Source organism: Arachis duranensis, chromosome 4 (genome assembly GCF_000817695.3).
Source record: "Arachis duranensis cultivar V14167 chromosome 4, aradu.V14167.gnm2.J7QH, whole genome shotgun sequence".
NCBI classification, from domain to species: domain Eukaryota; kingdom Viridiplantae; phylum Streptophyta; class Magnoliopsida; order Fabales; family Fabaceae; genus Arachis; species Arachis duranensis.
Window position 1 is genome coordinate 2,432,178 of NC_029775.3, and position 21,283 is coordinate 2,453,460.

At 36.3% G+C, this 21,283-nt stretch overlaps 1 protein-coding gene across 1 annotated transcript; it reads right to left on the reverse strand.

Moving 5' to 3' along the window:
• Positions 1-1,984: 1,984 nt before the first annotated feature.
• LOC107482784 (uncharacterized) lies at positions 1,985-12,416 on the reverse strand. Its single transcript, XM_016103363.3, has 16 exons — positions 12,065-12,416; positions 10,789-10,965; positions 10,568-10,675; positions 10,220-10,334; positions 9,388-10,115; positions 8,873-9,004; positions 7,572-7,658; positions 7,372-7,486; positions 6,099-6,422; positions 4,901-4,965; positions 4,431-4,602; positions 3,548-3,652; positions 3,362-3,463; positions 3,084-3,257; positions 2,443-2,574; positions 1,985-2,378 (listed from the first exon to the last, which is right to left on the reverse strand). Coding segments are annotated over exons 2-16 (2,535 nt in total). The 5' UTR covers positions 10,791-10,965; positions 12,065-12,416; the 3' UTR covers positions 1,985-2,204.
• Between the last annotated feature and the right edge of the window lie 8,867 nt (positions 12,417-21,283).

Consider the following 21,283-nt stretch of genomic DNA (forward strand, 5'->3'; position numbering starts at 1 on the left):
CCAGTTATCTGCATTGCGGCATAAAGACCACTTTTTAAAGCATTCTCTTTTTATCTTTATCTTTTCTTGTATACTCGCATTCCACCACTAGGACTCCTTGTCTCTTGGTCCTATTTCTTTAGATTCACCAAAACTTTCTTTTGCTGTTCTTCTGATAACTTCTGCCATCTCCCTCCACATCTCTTCCGTGCTTCCATTCCCATCCCACTTTGTCTCTTCTCCTACCCGTCTTAGGAAGCTTCTTTGTTCCTCACCTTTCATCCGCCACCACCTCGTCCTTGGGTTCTTCGTATGATGTCTTTTCCTCAACTTTTGCTTAACGCGAAAATCCATGACGAGCACCCTATGTTGTGTTGTCAAACTCTCTCCCGGGATAATTTTACAGTTAATGCAAAATTTTCGGTCGACTCTCCTCAACGAGAAGAAGTCGATTTGAGAGCTTGTCATGCCACTCTTATAGGTTATAAGATGTTCGTCTCTCTTTTTAAAACATGTATTTGCGATGAGAAGATCAAAAGTTGAGGAAAAGTCCAAAATAGTTTTACCCTCGGCATTGATCACCCCGAAACCATGGCCTCCGTGAATACTCCCATATCCAGTCACTTCTCTCCCAACATGGCCATTTAAATCTCCTCCTAAGAAAATCTTATCTCCCAAAGATATGCCTTGAACTAAACTCTCTAGATCCTCCCAAAACCTTATCTTGTGTTGTTCGTCCGAACCCACTTGCGGTGCATAGGCGCTAATCACATGGAAAGCACCTCCCTCCACCACAAGTTTGATAGAGATGATCCGATCTCCCACCCTCTTGACATCAACTACGTCCTTCTTCCACTGCTTATCCACAATTATTCCAACCTCATTCCTATTCTTCACCTTTCCTGTATACCAAAGTTTGAAACCAGAAGAATCCAACTCCCTAGCCTTTGCACCAACCCATTTCGTTTCTTGTAGGCACATAATGTTAATCTTCCTCCTTGTCATGGTATCCACCACCTCCATGGACTTTCCTGTTAGAGTGCCTATGTTCCATGTCCCAAATCTCAACCTTTTGTCGCTTCGACCTTTACCTTTTCCTTTGTGAACTAGCTTATTTACCCTCGTCCGTTCACGAAAACGCGAGAACCCTTGCTCATTTAACACTACATCCGGGCACCGATGCAGCGGCTCTTGCTTTGACACCGTACTCGAGCCATACGGCGCGTTACTTCCGGGTAACGACCTAGCTTTAGCGCAATAATGTCTTTGATTCATGTCATGGGGGGTTCGTCTATATTTTTACGTTGGTTGCCGAAGACCTAACACAACCCTCCTCCTTTATCCGGGTTTGGGACCGGCTATGTACCGCAAGTGTAACATAGGCGGAGTTTATTTAAACAAAATGTAAAAAAGTAAAAGAAATTAATGCATTTAAAAGATATTAAAAATTTACTAGTGCATAGATTAATTTGGTTCACAACATTTAGTTTCGACAGCTACGAGTTATTTAGTGCAAAATGAGAGACTAATTTTATCCACTTACAATGATTAAATGGCAAATGACACGTAAGCAAATAATATAACACGTGACACATGCTAACATGTAGACAAATAGTATTGTTACCCATGACAATTATCTACGCCAACATGCCGTGTATTACTACTCGATCTATCATCATATTATTATATATGATTAAATCATATTATGACACATGTCACTAACGATCCACACTATCAAATCACATTAGCACACTGTTAATAAAAAAGTGGATCAGAAAACGTATTGCATTTTTGCTGATATCAGAGATGTAATTAGTAAAATTTACCATTTTGGGTATTACAAGAGTAATGTTACTCAGGGTACCATGTGTATGAACCACACTATATCCAAGCCTTTAGTAACAACTCATTATACACTGCCTTTCTTTCTTGTTTATGGTCCTTTCTTGTTTATGGTCCGGAGACATTTACTTTCCAAACATGCCAACAAAATACCAGTTAAGGCTTGCTCAAAATGGCTACTATGCTAGAATACCTTTTTTCTCCCGTCGGGTGACAAAATTTAGCTAACAAATATAAGAATCATGTTGACCAAAAATAAATAAACAATGAAGATAAAGGGCATCATGACATGGCGGGTCATGTTACATGTATAACACTATAATCTACAAAATTGTCATCCCTGGATTTTGGGATTATGCACATGTTTGATATTTAATGACATACTAATCAGCAATCCTTTGAAACTTCATCTTTCCTTCATCTAAGACAGCCATTTGTTTCCTTTTCTTAGATAACTTAGTGGCATTTTGAAATCCATTTTGTTCATCACTGAATTGAGCAGCTGTTCGAGCACGTAGTTCTTCCAGACTCTCACCTTCTTTTGCTCGCTCTATTACCTGAAAGTAAAATGGCAATTAGCTCTCAAATATTTGATGTTTAACAGCCGACTCTTTCACTTACTAGATGCCTTCCATAAAGATGGGTGCTTGAAAGTGCCTTAAGTGCATTCTGTGCTTCTTGCTGAGTAACAAACTCCACAAAAGCAAATCCTCTATGATTTCCGAACTTCATTGGCAACCTTAACCTTTTAACCTGCACATATATCATTCATCAAACAGCAGGTAAAGCAAAACACATCTTATTTACAGAAATGAACCAACATTGTACAGAAGCAGATGGAAACCGCCCAAAAAAAGAGGTATATCAGTTAGAATATGCATAAATAATCAGAACTATATGACTTCAGAATTCAGATTTAACTAAAACAAGTTAAAATGTTACTAATGAATTAGCCCAAGAATTTGATTACTCAACAAATACTCGAAACTAATTGACGGATTATCTTGTTTTTATAGATGGTCCATGGAATAGCAGGCCCATTACTTCAAGATGTAACAGGTCAAGATTTCATCATTCATACAGATCCCACATGTAAGAAGTAATTTAAATCATTTGGATTTTTCCATGAGGCAAATGTTCAAATCACGTGAATCGCTGTGCTGCTTCTGTTAAATAGAAGCACCAAACCAAAATTTGGAGCACGAAAGAGTATTTACCAGCATATGGCACCAACTACCAAGTATAATTTTTATAGTAATTACCTGTCCAAATGGACTGAACAACTGTCTCAAATCCTTCTCTGTTGCCTCAAAAGCAACATTTTTAACAAGCAACTTTGTTGAACTCTTGTCCTTCTCAACTGTCTTTTGTAATTGGCCACCATTCTTGGCATGACAAGGTTGTAAAATAAGAGCATGCCCATCCAATACTGTCCCCTAAAAACAATAAATTAAAATAAATAAATTAAAATTAAAAACAAGAACTAGAATCAAGATCTCAAAATGCATATAACATGCATAATTTATACAGTAATGTATACCTGTAAATCCTTGCAGATATTTGTAGCAGTCTCCAGAGAGTCAAACTCGATAAATCCAAAACCCATAGAAACATTTTTCCCATTTTTCAAATGCTTCTTCACCTATTGGTTACAATGACAGAACAAAAGTTTGAAATAGCTAACATAACTAGGAATAAAGCAGCACTTAAACCCATAACTGGTTACCTTAACACTCAAAATTTTTCCCTCTTTCATGTGTTCATTGAAATGTTTCTTCAAACTCTCATTAGTTGTTTTGAAATTGAGATTCTTGACAAACAAGGACCGACCCTGCAACATTGTAGATTAATCAACAATAGATGAACAGGCATTAAATGATCATTCTAAAGAATATTCTGTGCCGTGCATCATCATGTAAAAGACAGCATCAGAACAATATCAAGAGGCTGCGCCACTTTCATCCTACAGAATTTAGAGGCCTCAGGACTCAAACTAGCTAAAAATCTATAGTAACATTCACTTTCTTCTTTCTATAGTTTCTGGCTCAAAGCATGCTAGCATTTTCCAAGAGGATTTATCTTCAGACACAATTTAATATTGGTTTGACTTAGTGTTTTAGTGCTGCAGATGGTCTTTCCCAAAACTATTTATCAGGTACTATCTAATTGTGGAGATCAGTTTGACTTGTCTCAATTTTATAGTACCAAAATAGTTTCATTTTGTTCTTGTGAGGAAACCCTGTCCTCACTCAACGTATTCTCTCTTTCGAATGTGTGCATTTCTTTAATGTTGTATTAAACTAAAAAAAAATACTAGAATATATCTCACGTTTTACTGCATGCTCATCTTTCAAAGTTGATAACCAATATCAACACTAGGTAGAAGTACTTCACTTCATCAAGTAATGAACCCACACAAAAAAAGGAATTAATTCATAAACATAAGATATTATCCCCCGTATCCACAACTTAGGCTGCTAAATGTCTGAGCTTATATATTTATGCTTTTGACCTTATTTCCCTTTTCCTTTTACTATGTTCTACATTGCAAATTTTTTTTTTCCCGAAAGACAAAAGGGAATCGAGGCGAATAATTTCAAAGGTCAAACCTCAACTCTGTCTGGATCAATATCCTCATCTGATATTCTTTGCACATGTTGCTCCAACATTACCCGCTTGACATCATTTTCACCAACTGCTGTATTCAGTTCATTATTTCTAGATGTTGTACTTTGGCTAAGAATGTCGAATGGAGCCCACTCCAAGTATAATGGAGCATCCCTGCATTGAATCGAATATGAAATTAGATAATTATCCTTCAATGAATCCAAATATTAGCATGAGAATGTGGAGGTAACATATCTCGATGGAAGAGGGGAAACACTCCTTGAACCAAGATTATTCATAATAAAAAAAAATGGGAAGACCAATCAAGAAGCATATCCTAGAGAAGTGGAAACAAATTCATTCATTGCTGGAGAATAGCCTATCGATTTATTTTCAATTCATAGCAACAAAATCAAATATATTCAAACACTGGTAACTGGGAGTTACAGCCAATAGAAAAATAAAATCTTACTTGTAACGCTTGTAAGCTAAACCTCTAAAAGCAGATCGAGCTTCTGCTGCTTCAAGGAAAACAACCTGAAATACCATTCTAAAATTAGTTATAAAATGGCCAGCCATAGACATCACCATTTTTTTCCCGATAACTAGCCATAGACATCACTGAATCATGAGACTAAAGGTAAGAAACAATACTGCAATGAAAAAATTCAGAAAGAAGAAGGTTACATTAAGAATCCTAATTGTTTTTAAAATTCAGAATATTAAATGAATATTATTTAATTTAATAATAAAATAATCCTATACAACAATAACTAAACCTTTCCTTACTGGGGGTCATAACATGAATAAAAGCCATATATTCTATCTTATTATAAATCATACTTATACTTAAACCATTAATGTCTAAACTTTTTTCTTTTTTTTAGTTTTATCTATAACTTTTCTAGGTCTCGCAAAATTGAACACTCACTATGCCTTTAGCTATTCGACTAGCTTCTATCTGATCCACTTGGTTTACATAGATGAAAGGTCTCCTCTACCTACCTAAGGTGAGATTGTACCATCTTTGTACAATAAGCACAACCCCAACATTCTCCATAATCACTTATTCCTAATCCTATCTTTTCTAATTTCCCCAAACATCCAGTATTGTAATCCTCGTCTGTATAACATTAATATTTAACTTTATTCTTGACTTTTTTATCACCCAAGATTTAGTCGCATGTAATATTACCAATCTATGTTTATTAATTTCATTTATAATAAAATATTTAAAATAGCTATAGTTAAAAATTATAAATAATTGAAAAGATAATTATATTTAAATAAAATGTAGAAAACACGTAATTTTGGATAAGTAGGGCCGTGTTTGGATATTTTAGATGGAGAAAACAAGTCATTTTGCTTTCCAAACACAGCCTTATTAATAGAAAACATGTCACCTCTCACTTTCTATCTTTACAAAGATTCTCTCTTTAAAGGATTAAAAAAGATTCTTTGAATTTTCATTTGGAGATTTTAGGCCTTTTTTTTTCTTTTCTCTTTTTATTTTTCCAATTAATATAGTTAATTCCCTGAAGGTTAAAATGGAAATCAATTTACAAAAAAAAAGAATGAAATAATTCAATAACAATGAGATAGATTACGCTATCAAACACCCAAAATGATATTGCAGACGTACAACTTAAAATTTGAGGAGAAGAAAGTACCAGAGCCAGTGTCTTCGTTGAAGGGAGAATTATTTTATCCAAACTACCAAATTTCCCAAACATCTTTGCAAGTTCATTTTCCGTCGAACCATATGGCAGGTTCTTCGCTAAAAGTACATGATTGCTTCTTTTTAAGCCATCAACTTTTCCGTTGGCAAGTGCCTCCAAAGACTCCACATTCACTCCAGCATTTGCAAAAGCCTTTTTTGTATCTGAAATCACTTGAGTTTCTCCCAGAGCAATACGTACAGCAAGATCATCAGCTTCTCGGTCTAATAAATCACTTTTACTGACACCATATTTCAAAGCAATGTTTTCCACGACCTATCAACATTTAAAATCAACACATCATTATTATTATTTGCAGAGACATGCAACAACTGACCATAAACCATAACTCAGATTTGCACAAAGCAAAACAACACAGTGATGTAAATCCAACAAAAAGAAAATAGAATACTCCCTGCACCCGCCAAGGCAAAACTGAAAAAGGTATAAGGGAGGCATGATCACAATTTATATTTATTACATTAATAAAACATATAAGTTAGGGGTGAATGAGGAAAAAATTTGCAGTATCTCCATATACCCATACCCCTAAAATAAGATGATAGATAACCCTTACTAATATATATATATATATATATATAATTTAGAAAGAAGAGAGAGAATAAGCAAATAGAAGTGTGATAATGAATTTTCATAACATGGTACAACAGGTGATGATAAGTATTTTAAAATAAAATCAGCACATACATCTAATCTATATTTCTGTCGAATAGCACCACCATTGAAATAACATTTAGCTTAACATCACAGAAGGACGCTAAAAAAAGAATCTTCAAACTAAAGAGGAAGAGATTCAATTCCTATTGACAGCATCTGTCCCTAACGGTCTAACCAACACAAACTAATTGCTAAGACTGCGCATTTACCATAATGTTTATGCCTCTTTCTGAAATCCTATAAAAATAGCCAGCGGACACTGTTCCAGAGAAGGAAAAAGCCAAGGCATAATAAAGAGTCAAAAACCTAAAACTTGTTCCATGAGGCAGTCATAACAAAACATGTAGGGCGCAAACTTTTGTTTCTGAACTAGAGCAATGTACAAATGAAAATGAACATAATAGTGGCACATAAACTGAAACAAGAACAAGTTATTTTTGTTTATTTCTTAAACAAAATGATAATGATATCAATCATTTAGGATTTCAATGGATACACCACAAAGGCTGATTATGGTTTGCAATTTATTTTGTTTCAGCTGACGTACAGTATCAGGGCGCATGAACAGACTATTCCATGCTCTGGTATCTCCACTGGCTTCAGCAGCTTTCTTCTCTTCTTCTCTCTTTTGTTTCAGAGTTTTCACATTTTGGTCCTTGGACCTACAAGATATTGAAGCATAGGCTGTCAAATATTGTGAACATCATAAAAATACTGTTCACAATGTAATATTTTTGTAGTGCATACTCTTTATTGTCTGAAGATCTCTGTATGGCTGGCATAACATGCAACAATCTTCCTTGAAATATAGAATTATCCAACTCTTCTAGTGCCCTGATAAACAATGATCATACAGCTACATAAATTATCAGCAAAGCAATGTCAAGAACACATAACAGCTGATGATGACCAATACAAAATTCGGAAACAGACAAACAGTATTGGTATTAGATGAGACATGATTCAATAACAATGAAGCAAACAACAAAATGATAGAGTGAAAAGTAGAGTGAGCTCACATACAACTGAATGCAGAGGATCATCTCCTCATGCAAACAGCTGTGTGCCAGCTGACATCACTGTAACAGAATTTCCACCCTAGCTCAGATTACATTCCTGCCCTTTGTATTACTTGCTCCGCCCCATTCCTATACTATGTGTATAGTCACATTTTCACCACTTCTCTTTCTGTCTGGAGTTATCACCATTCTCTCATCTCTGAACCTATTAAAAGGTAGCAGCCCTGTGAATATTGATACCCATTGGCATGGGGATTTACTATTTCCATCCTGCTTTTTATTACGTAAAACCCCTTATTCATATTCCAAGGGTTTCATAGATATTTTAAAACTTTTTGACCGTTAAAACCTGACACAGTATTTTCTGAATTTCCACATCGAACCCTGACAACATCTGGATTTAGAGCATTGAACTATTAAATGTCCTATATTTTTGGTTGAAGAAGTTTAATTTGAAACAAGCAGGAACAAATTACTCATTTCCTCAACAAACATGTGAAATAAAATAAAGATATGCAGCCTATTTGAATATCATCTTAGACATGATATGAATTAGTATCACAGAAAAAACAGAAGAGGAAATTATGTAGACTCTTATAGAATATAGAAGACAGTTGCTTCTTAGTATAACAGTCGAACAAACACTAGAAATAGAGAAATGCAGAAGGGCTGAGAAGAATCCTTCAAGGAGTCAATATTTTTCTCAGGCAAAACACATGAAACGGCAGCATATATGTTTGCTTAGTAATTGGAATATTACAAACTGCGAGGGCAGACCTAATATTCAACAAAAGCACCAAAGCACCAACTCGAATGAAAAGATGGGCAAAAGATAATGCCACACTAAAAAACCCAGAAGTTCTTTTTAAAATGAACGGAGTTAATTTAATGCTTTGACAGGTGTAACATCCAACAACTTCAACTGGCCACTCATAAACTAAGAATCGGACATGCATCATCCACAAAAGAGCTGGCAACTAGGCATAGATAAGTATATGAGAGGAGAACTTTTATCAAGCTAATTGCTACCTGGCTGCAAATTCGGGAAATGAATAAAGAATATATGCTATTCCTTTGGATCGTTTTGTACTTTTATCAACTACTAGATGAACTTGTGAAACACTACCAATCTTGCTGAAATGCTCTTCCAGTTCCTCCTCACTGTCACAGAACAATACAATGATTAATATGTTTAACTCCTACAGACTGACAATAAAAGTAATTGTACACTCTCGTCCAACAAGAAAACAAGAATGTACAATTTAAATTCAAATACATGCAACTATAAATGTACAAATTTAACTTCAAATCCATGCAACTATCTATGATGAATGACATTCAATACTGTATAACTGCTTTACCCAATCAAATGCAGAAGAATTAATTGCTTATAGTAAGTTCAAATGAAACAACAAATGCACCAATTAATGTTTGGTAATTCATCTCAAGAAGATAGTTGTTAAAACAATGTCGATGGGTGAAGTTGGTGAAAACAACACCACACATGCATCTTAAGTGTTTCAAGGAAAAACAGATATCCATACGTGGTGGTATATGGCAAATTCCTGACAAATAGTCGGCATGACTCATAAACTTCTTTCTTATCTTCTGAATTCAATGATTGGCCGCCTAACACATCTGAATTCACCTGAGACTTTTGCTGGGCACTATCCTCTCCACTAGCATCCGGTTGACCCTTTAGGTCTAACTCTTTGGCACCATCTGTTTGGGTTACTTTTGAAGATTTCTTATCAACATTTTCTTCACCTTCACTAGGATTAGTATCATTCTCTTTGTCATTATCATCAGTAGATACTGAATCATTGTCACTGTCATCACTTTCAGAATCAGACCAATCTTTTGTCACTCTACTCTTGAAATAATCCATGTCAGAAATGACTTCATGTTCAGTTTCACATGACTTGTCAGCTTCAAGATTATTGAGCTGATCTGATGATGAACCACTGTGATCTGAATCGGTAGGTATTGCAACTGATGTGTCTTTGCTTCCCTTCTTTGATACGTTTTGCTTCTCATCAACAGTAGATACAATTGATGTATCATTTGCCCACAGTTTTGAGTTGGCACGAGGCTGCATTACTTGAAGAAACTCTTGAAGCTGCTGATCATCAATGTCCTCAGAGCTATGTCCTTGTCCTTGCCCTTTTGATCCAACATGTTCGTTGACTTCTGAGGTCACTTTACTCTCTTTACTAGCTGAATGCCGACTCCATGGACGAGGAAGATCTGCATCACCACGTTTTCGAGCTACCTGCTTGGATTGACGAGCATACAGGAAAAACCACAATGCCTACTTTTCAGTTTCAACAATAAAACCATCTATGATATAAAATAATATTAGGATAAGTGTATAACCTCGCAAGTAATTCTACATGTATCAAGGTATGATCTATTGAAATATTGAATAGCTTCTTGAGCTTCGTGTTCTGAACGAAATCCAACAAAAGCAAATTGGCGACTCTTACCATCTCTGAGTTAATAACAACCAAAGAAACACACAACAGTTATAGTTTTTAAATTACAATGTACTTGAAGAGTGGTGCATGGAGATAGAATAGGGACATACTCTCTCTACTGTATCCAAATATGTTTCAAAAGTACCAAAATTCAAAAGTGAAAGATATTTTGTAACAGAGAGAGAGAGAGAGAGAGAGAGAGAGCCTCTATGTAATTATTATTTGAGGAATGTCTAGTAAAGTGTACTTTGTACGCATAAGCTTGACATCGGTGATTTCTCCTTTCTCAGAAAAGAATTCTCTTAATCGATCCTCTGTAACATACTTTGGAATATTCTTCACACATATCCTAGACCTGCACAAAACAATAGACAAAAATCATTTCACTTTTTTATTGGTTATGAACTTATGATTGTGTATTTATTTTTAAGATAAATGAAATGATGAATGCCCAAAGTTTGCACTTACATTTCTTGATATTGCTATGGGTAATGGACAGTTGAATGAAGTTAACAAATTGACAATGGTGCAATTGATCGGTCGGGGATAGAGGTTGCTGGCAAGGGCTCTTCGCTGGAAAAGTGCTACTAGAGTTGCCGAAGCCTGGAACAGATGGAGCTTGAGAGAGGAGAGTTGTGCATGTGTCTGGGAAAGTAGTAGGGTTTTAGGGTTCCCATATAGACTTGTAGTGAATAAACTTAAATTCCTAAAGTGTCCCTTAAAAAGATGAAAAAATATAAATTTCCCCTCAATGGGGTGTGTTTGGAAAGAATCTATCTTCCATTTTCTATTTTCTCATATTATTATATATTATACATACATATATACATAGTTATCAAATGTTCAAAACCGAACAGGTATCTAACCCGACCATACGACTGGGTCACCGGGTCACTGGTTTGCCCGGTTGACCTGGTCATAATTGAATAAAAATGTAAAATTATAAAAATCAAATCAAAATCAAAAGTTAAATGCATGTCTTCACAAACATTAATTACAATCAAGTATCAATTCTTAGACATAACTAATGATGCAAAAGGAATAATAAACTAGTCACTAATACAAAATACTTTCTCAATTTAAATGGGCACGAGAGAGCAAAAGACAACACAAACGGTAAATCAAATCCAAGGGGTGAATTCAAATCTATTCAGCTATGATAATTTTCAATACTGCCTATGTAAGAATACATCAATCAATACTAAAAATCAAATCTATTCTTACGACAACAAATTCATCAAATGAATAGTTTTCTAACAACAAATTCAACTATGATAATTTTCAAAACATGGGAACAACAATTTAACTGAACAATTTATTCTGAGTTGTAGAGAGCATGAACCTCATTTGTTGTAGAATAATCTAGTTACAACATAGTAATCAAATCTATTCTTGCAGCAACAAATTCATCTCATGGATAAATTTTAACAACAAATTCAACTATGATAATTTTCAGCAACAAAAAATTTAGCTCAAAAGATGATTTACAGCAACAAAAAATTTAGCTAAGTGATTATTTCAGCAAGAGAGCAACAAATTCAAGGTTCAACAAACTCAAGGTTCAGTGATGATAATCAGTAACAAATTCAACTCGGTGATGATTTTCAGCAACAAAAAAATTAGTTCAATGATATTTTCAACAACAAATTCAACGTTCAGCAACAAATTCAAGGTGCAGTGATGAATTACAACAACAAAATTGAAAAAGGAAGATCAGGGGAATTTGTTGGAAGTTGGAACTCACCAAATCGAGGACCAGCTGCTGGTTGCGCGAAGGAATCTGACGGCGACGCGCGAAGCAAGAAGATGACAACGATGACCAGCCCCGAGACGTGCTGCTTATGCCGCCAGCGACGACGAGCGCAGGGAAGCGTGCGACTGATTGCGAGATGGTGACAAGACAGAGACCAACAACGAGCTTGAGTGCGAGACCCGAGACAGTGAGAGAGACCGGAGACAGTGAGAGAGCGACCGTTAGAGATAAGAGACCTGAGCTTGAGTGAGAGAGTGACGAGACTGAGTGGTGAGTGCCAGAGGCAGTAGACGCCAGGTGAGGGCTTCAGGCTGATCACTGAGCACTAGCAGATTAGGGTTTTGGGCTGCTTTCAATCACTTGAAACCGACGTCGTTTTGGAATTTTTAAACAAAAAATTTAGCCGGTTTTGGGTTATGTAAACCGGCTTGGTCACCCTTTTTGGTGAAATTCGGGTCAGGTTGAACTGGTTTTTTCGGATCTGATGCTTAGACAGTTCATGCCTCGCCCAACCAGGTTTCCAGTCGACCTGGCCGAGTCAAGCCGAATCTGATATATAAATAAATTTCGTTCATTCTTTTATAAAGAGTTAAAACTATAACTAATTTAATAAAAAAGATAAATAAAAACAAATAAAATATTCAACTAATCCATATTCTTAATCTGTGAAGGCATCAATATTCAATAATCAATAATAAATTAATCAAAAATCAAGATATGAAAAAAAAAATAAAAGAAGAAATATGTCATTAATATTCATTCCATTAAAAATATTCTAAAAAATAAAAATCGAATCGATCAGTGAATCGATTAATAATAGGTTCAATAATTCAATTATAGTTAAATTATTGTCAAATCAATTTAATTAAACATAAATAAAATTATTAAAAATAGTAATTTAATATTTAAATTCAAAAATTCATATAACAATAAAATTCAAAATCTCATTCTTTCATGTAATAATTTATCTATATTTCATCGTTAACCATTCACAAATTTAAATTCAATGACTAATTATAAAATAAAAAAATTTGATGCACAATCGGTCTAAAGAATAAAAATAAAAATAATCCAAGAAAATAATATAAATGAATCTTCAAGTAATAAATGTAGATATCCCTAAAATCCTAGTAGAGAAAGAGTACGTACTCCGTACTCAGAGAGAATGAGAGAAGGAGAGAGCGGGAACGAGTGTTTGAGGGCGAAACACAGTGAGGATGGCGGTCATGCCGTCGGAAGAGATAAGGGGGAGAGTGTGGGTGGGGGTGCATCCGGTGTCAAGGAGGATTTTTCACGGGAGGGTTTTTCACGGGAGGGTTTTTCAAAGTCTACAAAGATCTCCTTTAGAGATAAAATCATTGGTCCAGAGAAATCGAAAAGCCTTTGCACTTGCAGGATCTCTATCTGGGGATAGTGTAGCGACAGCGGTGGGCGATCCCCAACCTCCATGTGTAAACTTCACGGAAGAAGCCAAGCTTTGTTTGGCAGAGCCTTATCGAGAAGCTTTGGTGATAAAGGTTCTTGATAAAAATTATAGTTACACAGCTCTTTCACACAAGCTTCGGATTTCGGATGGTTTGGCGCATCAAATGTGGCTTTGATCTGCTTGATGTGGGGTTTGGGTACTTCATGGTAAAATTCGATGCAGGTGAAGATCGTGAGAAGGTCATGCTTGGTGGCCCGTGGTTAATTGAGGGACACTATGTTGCTGTAAAACCGTGGGATATAGATTTTCGGCCATGTGAGGAATCCTTCGGGTCTACACTTGTATGGGTTCGGATTTCAGGGCTCCCAATCTAGTGCTATCAGGAACATGCCAAGATGCGTATTGCTTCTGCAATAGGAGTTCCCATCAAAGTGGACTTAGCCACTAAGTTGGCTGAGAGAGGACGATATGCCCGACTATGTGTTCAAATAAATTTAGGACTGCCAGTGATCAAGCATATCATTGTGGAAGGCGTAACTCATGTAGTGGAGTATGAAAGTTTAAATTTAATTTGTAACTCTTGTGCACGTGTGCCGATTCTGATGCCACCAAGCCACGAGACGGTACAAAGGCAGTGCCACATCCTGAGACCAAAATTCACAATTCAAATGAAGTAGAACCTGATGTGGTAGGTGGCGTTACTGGCGAGAATCTTGCACCGAGTTGCAAAAAGGATTTAGAGGCTAATAATTTGGAAGGAAATAATGTTGAGGAGGCTTGCATGCATGATGAACCAGGAGCAAGTTGTGAGGAAAGGTAAAACCAAGCTGGGCCAGAAGCAATCTAACAAGGTCCAAAGAGGCACTCAATCCAGAACCGATTCGGGTAGAGTAATTAAGCCCACCATCCACTTCTCTCACACGAATGGATCCAGCACTTATCGCGCCAGGGTCAGGTCACGAGTCAAGGTCAGACACAGCGCTTCCCATGTTGGTGAGACGTCGATCTCCTCAACCTGACACACCCTAGTGCCTTGCGGGTCCTCTCTCCAGAAACGACCAAGGCCGGGGTCCCTACAGAGCTCGCCAGTTGAGAAGAATGGAGGCACGTTGGTGGAAGCATCGTCATGTCTTCCTGCAACCGTGAAGGAGAATGTTACCGTGGCGGTTTCATTGGAGAAGGAAGGCGCGTTGTCGGCTGTTATTGCGTCGGTAGGCGGGAATAAGGAGATATTCCATGGAGATCCGAAAAACCTGAAGGTCACGGGAGTCACTTCTGCTGGGCAAGCCTCAGTTTGAGGTTGGTGAAGCACTTTGATTTCCTTGTTTTATAATTTTATATTTTATATTATGGATAGTTTAAACATAAAAGCTTGGAATATTAGGGGTGCTTCTAATAAATTAGCCCGGGTGAATTGTAAAGAGCTGGTTAGAAAATTTAAACCTATAATTTTTATTGTGGTTGAAACTCATTGTCCTTTTAAACACTTGAAACTGTTCTAGGAAAGACTTGGTTATCATCCTATTGGTATAGTAGAGGCGTCAGGACATAAGGGGCCAAGGGGGTATCTGGTTCCTTTCTGCAATGCAGGATGTTCACTGCAAATGGGTTGATGCTTTCGATCAGTGTGTTACAGTTGAGGTTCAGGTAAATAATGTGATTTGGAGGTACAGTGGTATCTATGGTAGTCCTCAATTTAATACCAGAGTTCTGCTATGGGATTATCTTGTTACTCAGTCTTCGTCTTTCTGTGGGCCATGGATTGTTATTGGTGATTTTAATGAAGTACTATTCTCTCATGAATCTAAGGGTTGCCTCTTCTCGAGTCGTCATGTAGATCGGCTTGCTGCATCTCTAGGGGATAGTAATCTGTTTGACTTGAAGACTATTGGAAGACGGTTTTCTTAGTACAGAAGGGTTAAAAATGGTGTTGAGGTGGCGAAAAAACTTGACCGGGTTTGTATCAATAGTGGCTGGCTATCTCTCTTTCCAGAGGTTTACGCAGAAATTTTAAATAGGCTTCAGTCTGATCATTGTCCTATTTTAGTGCGCTGTGCAGGTCGTCCCCAACCGAAAAAGAATAGACCTTTTCGGTTTATTGTGGCTTGGGCAACGCATCCAGAGTATAGAGATATTATGAACCAGTCATGGCAGGCTGGCTACAGAGAGATGCATGGCAAGCTTTCAGAAGTGCAGAAGAACTCTTTGGAGTTTAATTCTAAAGTGTTCGACAATATTTTCGTTAGGAAATGCAAATTGGAGAGACAGATTAATTTCCTTCAGAAGCGACTTGAAGTAATGGAAGATTTGTCTATGTAGCAAAAAGAAAAACAACTGATTGAGGAATTTAATAACACGCTTGTGCAGGAGAAACTTCTATGGTTTCAAAAATCCAGAGAGCAGTGGGTAAAATTTGGGGATAGAAATACAAAATTCTTTCATGTCCAGACTCTTGTGCGGAGAAAGCATAATAAGATTCATGGTCTCTTTCTTCAAGATGGGGTATGGGAAACGGACCCGGATGTCCTTAGAAGGGAAGCTGAATCCTTTTATAAACACCTATTCTACCAGTCGGAGGATGTAGACTTAGGTTGTCTTGGTGATGTGCCGCTACCTTCCCTGAATGATGAAGCCTGTTGTAGCCTCACAGCGCCAATTACTCTGGAGGAAGTTAAGTCGGCCGTTTTCAGTATGCATTCTTTTAAGGCGCCGGGCCCTGATGGGTTTCAAGCTTTATTCTTTAAAGAATACTGGGAGATTGTTGGTTTTGATGTTTGGACTATGGTTCGTCATGCGTTCTCTGGTTTGGATATGGATCCAAGGATGGTGGAAACTCTTGTGGTTCTTATTCCGAAGGTAGAAAACCCGGTTTCCATGAAGGATTTCCGACCAATTAGTCTCTGTAATGTGGTTTACAAAGTTATAACGAAGGTCTTGGTCAATAGACTTCGTCTCCATCTCAAAGAGATTATTGGGCCCCTTCAAGGAGGGTTTATCTCGGGGAGAGGAACCCCAGACAACATCATTGTAGCACAAAAGGTTCTCCATTTCATGAAGAAGACAAAGTCAAAGAAAGGCACCCTGGCCTTTAAGATTGATCTGGAGAAAGTGTACGATATAGTGGATTGGGGATTTCTGAAACAAACCCTGGTGAGTTTTGGCTTTCCTCCTCCGACAGTCAATCTGATTATGCGTTGTGTCACTGCTTCCTCACTGTCTATCCTCTGAAATGGGGATAGATTAAATAGCTTCACTCCGAGCAGGGGTCTTAGGCAAGGAGATCCTATATCACCGTATTTGTTTGTGTTGTGTATGGAGAGATTGTCTTGTTCTATTAATCAGCAAGTTGATAAGGGCTTGTGGAAGCCGGTTGCGGTTTCTAGAGGGGGTCCAAGAATTTCTCATTTGATGTTTGCCGATGATTTGCTTCTTTTCTGTAAAGCTGAAAAACAGCAAGTTCAAACTGTAATGGTAGCTTTGGAAAATTTCTACAGAGCCTCTGAGATGAAGGTTAATGTGGAGAAATCTAAAGCGCTATGCTCTAGGAATGTTTCAGCGACAAGAAAAGCGATTTTCACTGGAGTTTCCTCCATCAGATTTGTCCAGAACTTGGGCAAGTATTTAGGGGTGAACCTTAATCACTCTCGGGTGACACGTGCAACTTTCAATGATGTTCTGGACAAGATTCGGAGAAGGCTAGCCAGCTGGAAAGGGAGATTGCTTAATAAGGCAGGTAGACTCTGTTTGCTCAACTCGGTAGTGACTGCGATTCCTACTTATCGTATGCAAGTATCTCTCTTCCCTAAAGGGGTAACTAATAAGATAGAATCCACGATGCGAAACTTTCTATGGAAGGGTCAAGCTGATGGTAGAGGCCTGAATCTAGTTAACTGGAAAGTGTTGGTCATCCCTAAGAAGTTTGGAGGTCTGGGAATTAGAGATCCTTTTTGTGCCAATATTGCTCTTCTTGGAAAACTAGTTTGGCAACTTTTTCACCATCCCGATAAGCTATGGGTTCAACTGTTGACGGAGAAATACCATTCTTCTAAGGATGATTGTCTTAGTCGGTCTCGAGAAAGGGGATCTTATGTTTGGAAGAGTATATGTCGAGCTTGGGATATACTGAAGGAAGGTTTTATTTAGTGCATTGGGGATTTGGAACAGAACTTTTGGTTTTCTAAATGGAGAAGAGAGGGGCGACTGTGTCAGGAGATGGATTATGTTCACATTTCTTATTCGGATCTCAGAATATTGGACCTTTGGTCATCTGGATAGTGGAACCTTGAGAATATCTATTCTCCTCTGAATCAGTCTATGCAGAGCAACATTAACTCTTACAACCCAGATGCTCAAGCTGGTTCAGAGGTCGGTTGGTGTTGGACTGGTGCGACTTCAAAGGTTTATGATGCTCATAGTGGTTATTTGTGGCTCAGTAAGAAGATGTTTAGTTGGGAGATATGTGTAATTGGCTTTGGCTTTGGCGTCAACATGTTCCGGAAAAGCACAAATTTTTGGCCTGGCTTTGTCTTCGGGAGGCTCTTCCTACTGCTGCATTTCGTTTTAGGAGGGGCATTTCGCACACGGATAGCTGTCCACGATGTTTCTCAAGTCAGGAATCGGTATTACATTATATTCAGGATTGTCCAAAAGCCCAACTTGTTTGGCAAGCTTTAGGGATCTCCGATCAACCAGTGGATTTGATGAGTTGGTTCTTACATAATAGCAAACAGCGCCCCTTTAGATTCTTTTATGGTCTCTGGTGGATTTGGCGTTTGAGGAATAACGAGATCTTTCATCATCACGAGCATTGGACCACAGACAAGGTGATTGGTATGGCTTTGTCCTTGGAAAAGGAGCTCCGAAATATTTTTAAGTTGCAACGACTGTCTATCCCCTCAACCATTAGTGGCTCTTGAATTCCCCCCTCAGTGGGTACCTTTAAGATTAATTGTGATGCTAGCTATCTTGGCAATGGTGCTCGAGTTGGTTTTGCTTGTGTTAGCAGAGATTGGAAGGGAAGGTGGCAACGAGACTGTCTAGGAACAATTGAGAGTCGTAGCATTTTGCAAGGAGAGTTGTTTGCTATTTAGAGAGGCTTTCTTTTAGCATGAGACTCGGAACAAAGAGACATTATATGTGAGACAGATTGTGTGGAGGCTTTTACTATTGTCAATAATTTACAAGATTGCTCTGGGTTTATTGATCCTTTGGTGTTAAAAATCCGAGATATCATGTCTTGGAAATGGCGTGTTGATCTTCGGTTGATCTTGAGAGATGCAAATACAGTAGCAGACATCATGGCAAAGACGACAATGAGGACCCTTTCTCCTCAAGTGGAGCTTCCGTTGCCTTGGAAGGAATTTGAGAGTAGTATTCAGCGGGACTATCTTTCTTAAGCAGTTTCTTGTTTTTTTCTCGTTCTTAGTTTTTGTTTATTTTCTTTTAAGTCACCAAAAAGTAATAAATGTAGATATTTGTCTTTTTTAAAAATATATTTTTTTTAGTTGTCCATGATATTTCCAACCCGACAGGTCAATGACTAATTCATCACGAATCTAAGCTCTATTTAAGGGTCTGCCGCTGCCCAATGTATTTTTTAAAAATATATTTGATATTTGATATTGTAAAAACGTTACTATCTTATATTCTTAATAGTCTCTGTATTTTTTTTATCTCATGTGTTTTATGCTTTTGGATTATTCTATCAATAAAATATATTTTATATTCTATCCAAAATAAAAAAATAATAACATAAATTATAAATAATATTTATAAATCTTCGTATTGATTTTTTTACATGTAACAATGTAATGATTTTTAATTAATAAATATTTACTTTTATTTTTATTTTTATTTTTATAGTAATAATAATAATAAAGAGTTCTTATACTGACGCGACATTCATATGTTGAGTCAAATGAGTTATTCATACAAACTTATATATGGAACAAAAGATGGTTTATAAGTAAAGGTTAGTATTTGATAAAATATTCAATGTTGTTATTACAAATTTTGGTAGTTTTTACTTTTTTTTTTTGGACATGGTGGATGTGATAAAACATTTATTTGGAATGGACTTTCTTCTGCTATTCGGTCTAGAAAAAAGATTGTTTATTTAAATGTCGCATCCAGTAAAATTATGTCTTTACTCCTACCTAATGGCGGAACAGCTCATTTTATATTTTTAATACTCATTATAATTATTGATGAATCTACTTGCAACATCAAACATGGCAGTTTGAAAGTTGAGCAGCTCACTCAAAGTAGCTTAATAATTTGAGATGAAACTCCAATGCTCAATAAAATGTGTTTTGAAGCAGTTTATCTCAGTTACCGATTAACATAAGACACATGGGTTAGAAGTTGAAATTTTAAATAATCTACTGATTATAATTGTTGATGATCTTCTCTCTCATTTGGTAGACTTTACATATTCAAATTTATTGCAAAACATATCAGATTACATGTATTTTTAGAGTATGACAATTCTTGCATCCACGTTTAAGAGTGTTGAGAAGGTAAACGATTTCGACTTGACAATCTTCCCAAGAATGAAAAATGAGTATCTAAATTCTGACACAATATATCAAGTTGATGAGAATGGTATAACAAGAATGGTTTACTCTAGAGTTTCTAAATGACATCAAATGTTTGGGACTATCCAACCACAAGTTGACTTTCAAGCCAAGAGTCGCTGTAATACTATTACTAAACATAGACCAAACTTCAGGTTTATGCAACGGAATAAGGTTAATAGTTAATGAACTTGACAACAACGTAATTGGAGCAACGGTAGTGATTGGTAGAAATATTGGTGACAATATGTACATCCAAAAAATGAACTTGATCCCTTCAGATTTAGGATTGTGATTTAAGTTTCAACGGAGACAGTTTCCATTAAAGTGTGCTTTGCAATGACCATCAACAAGAGTCAGGATCAATTATCATCATATGTAGGCTTCACTTGCCAAAATCAGTGTTTACCCTGGACAACTTTACGTTGTTGTGTCAAGAGTTAAGAGTCGTAGTGTCCTCAAACTCAAAGTTCTAATCTTGGACGAAGACGATAATCCAAAATCATCAATAACAAATATCACATTTAAAGAAAATTTTAATAATATTTAGGTAAGAAAAATAGTATTTTCACTTTAATAACATGTTATGATTTACACTTTTGTATAAATATTTACTGTAGATATAACTAATTTATCTATAACTCTACTTTTATATTTGAAATGAAACGTGTAACAAGGTTAACTGCTTTTCTAACGAGATTAATAAAATGCTAGGTTGTTGATAAATTTTCATTAACTTTTTGATATAAAATTCAGTGTAAAATTTACATATTATTATTACAGTTATATATGTTCTTATTCTTTTAGGTATCTTTTTTCTGATTCAAGAATATTATAGATTTCAAACTGTTTTATTTATATTTTATTTTGAATAAACATAAAATAGTATATTCAATACATTTATATTATATAATGACAATGATAGTGTTATACTAAATTCGAAAAATTTATGATTATAAAATATTATTTTTGATTTATCATGTCAAATTAAAATATAAATTTGTGTACCATACAAATTTAACACTAATAATATTATATATCCAATTTTTTTTATTAATTAAATTTAATTAAATTAGTCTAACATAATAAAAATGGACTCTTATTTAATTGAGTAGACTGACCGGTCTAATATCGAGACTCCGGTCCGATTTTAAGAACCTTCCTGAGATAAAATTGGACACCCAATTTCACACAACCGCTAAATTCAAA

Bases quoted from the DNA above. Each gene is read 5' to 3' on its own strand.
- LOC107482784 (XM_016103363.3), bottom strand. The intron at 10,335-10,567 runs GTACACTTTACT...TTATTAACTCAG, and splicing joins GTCAAGCTTATGCGTACAAA to AGATGGTAAGAGTCGCCAAT. The intron at 3,653-4,430 runs GTTTGACCTTTG...ACAATGTTGCAG, and splicing joins TTGATCCAGACAGAGTTGAG to GGTCGGTCCTTGTTTGTCAA.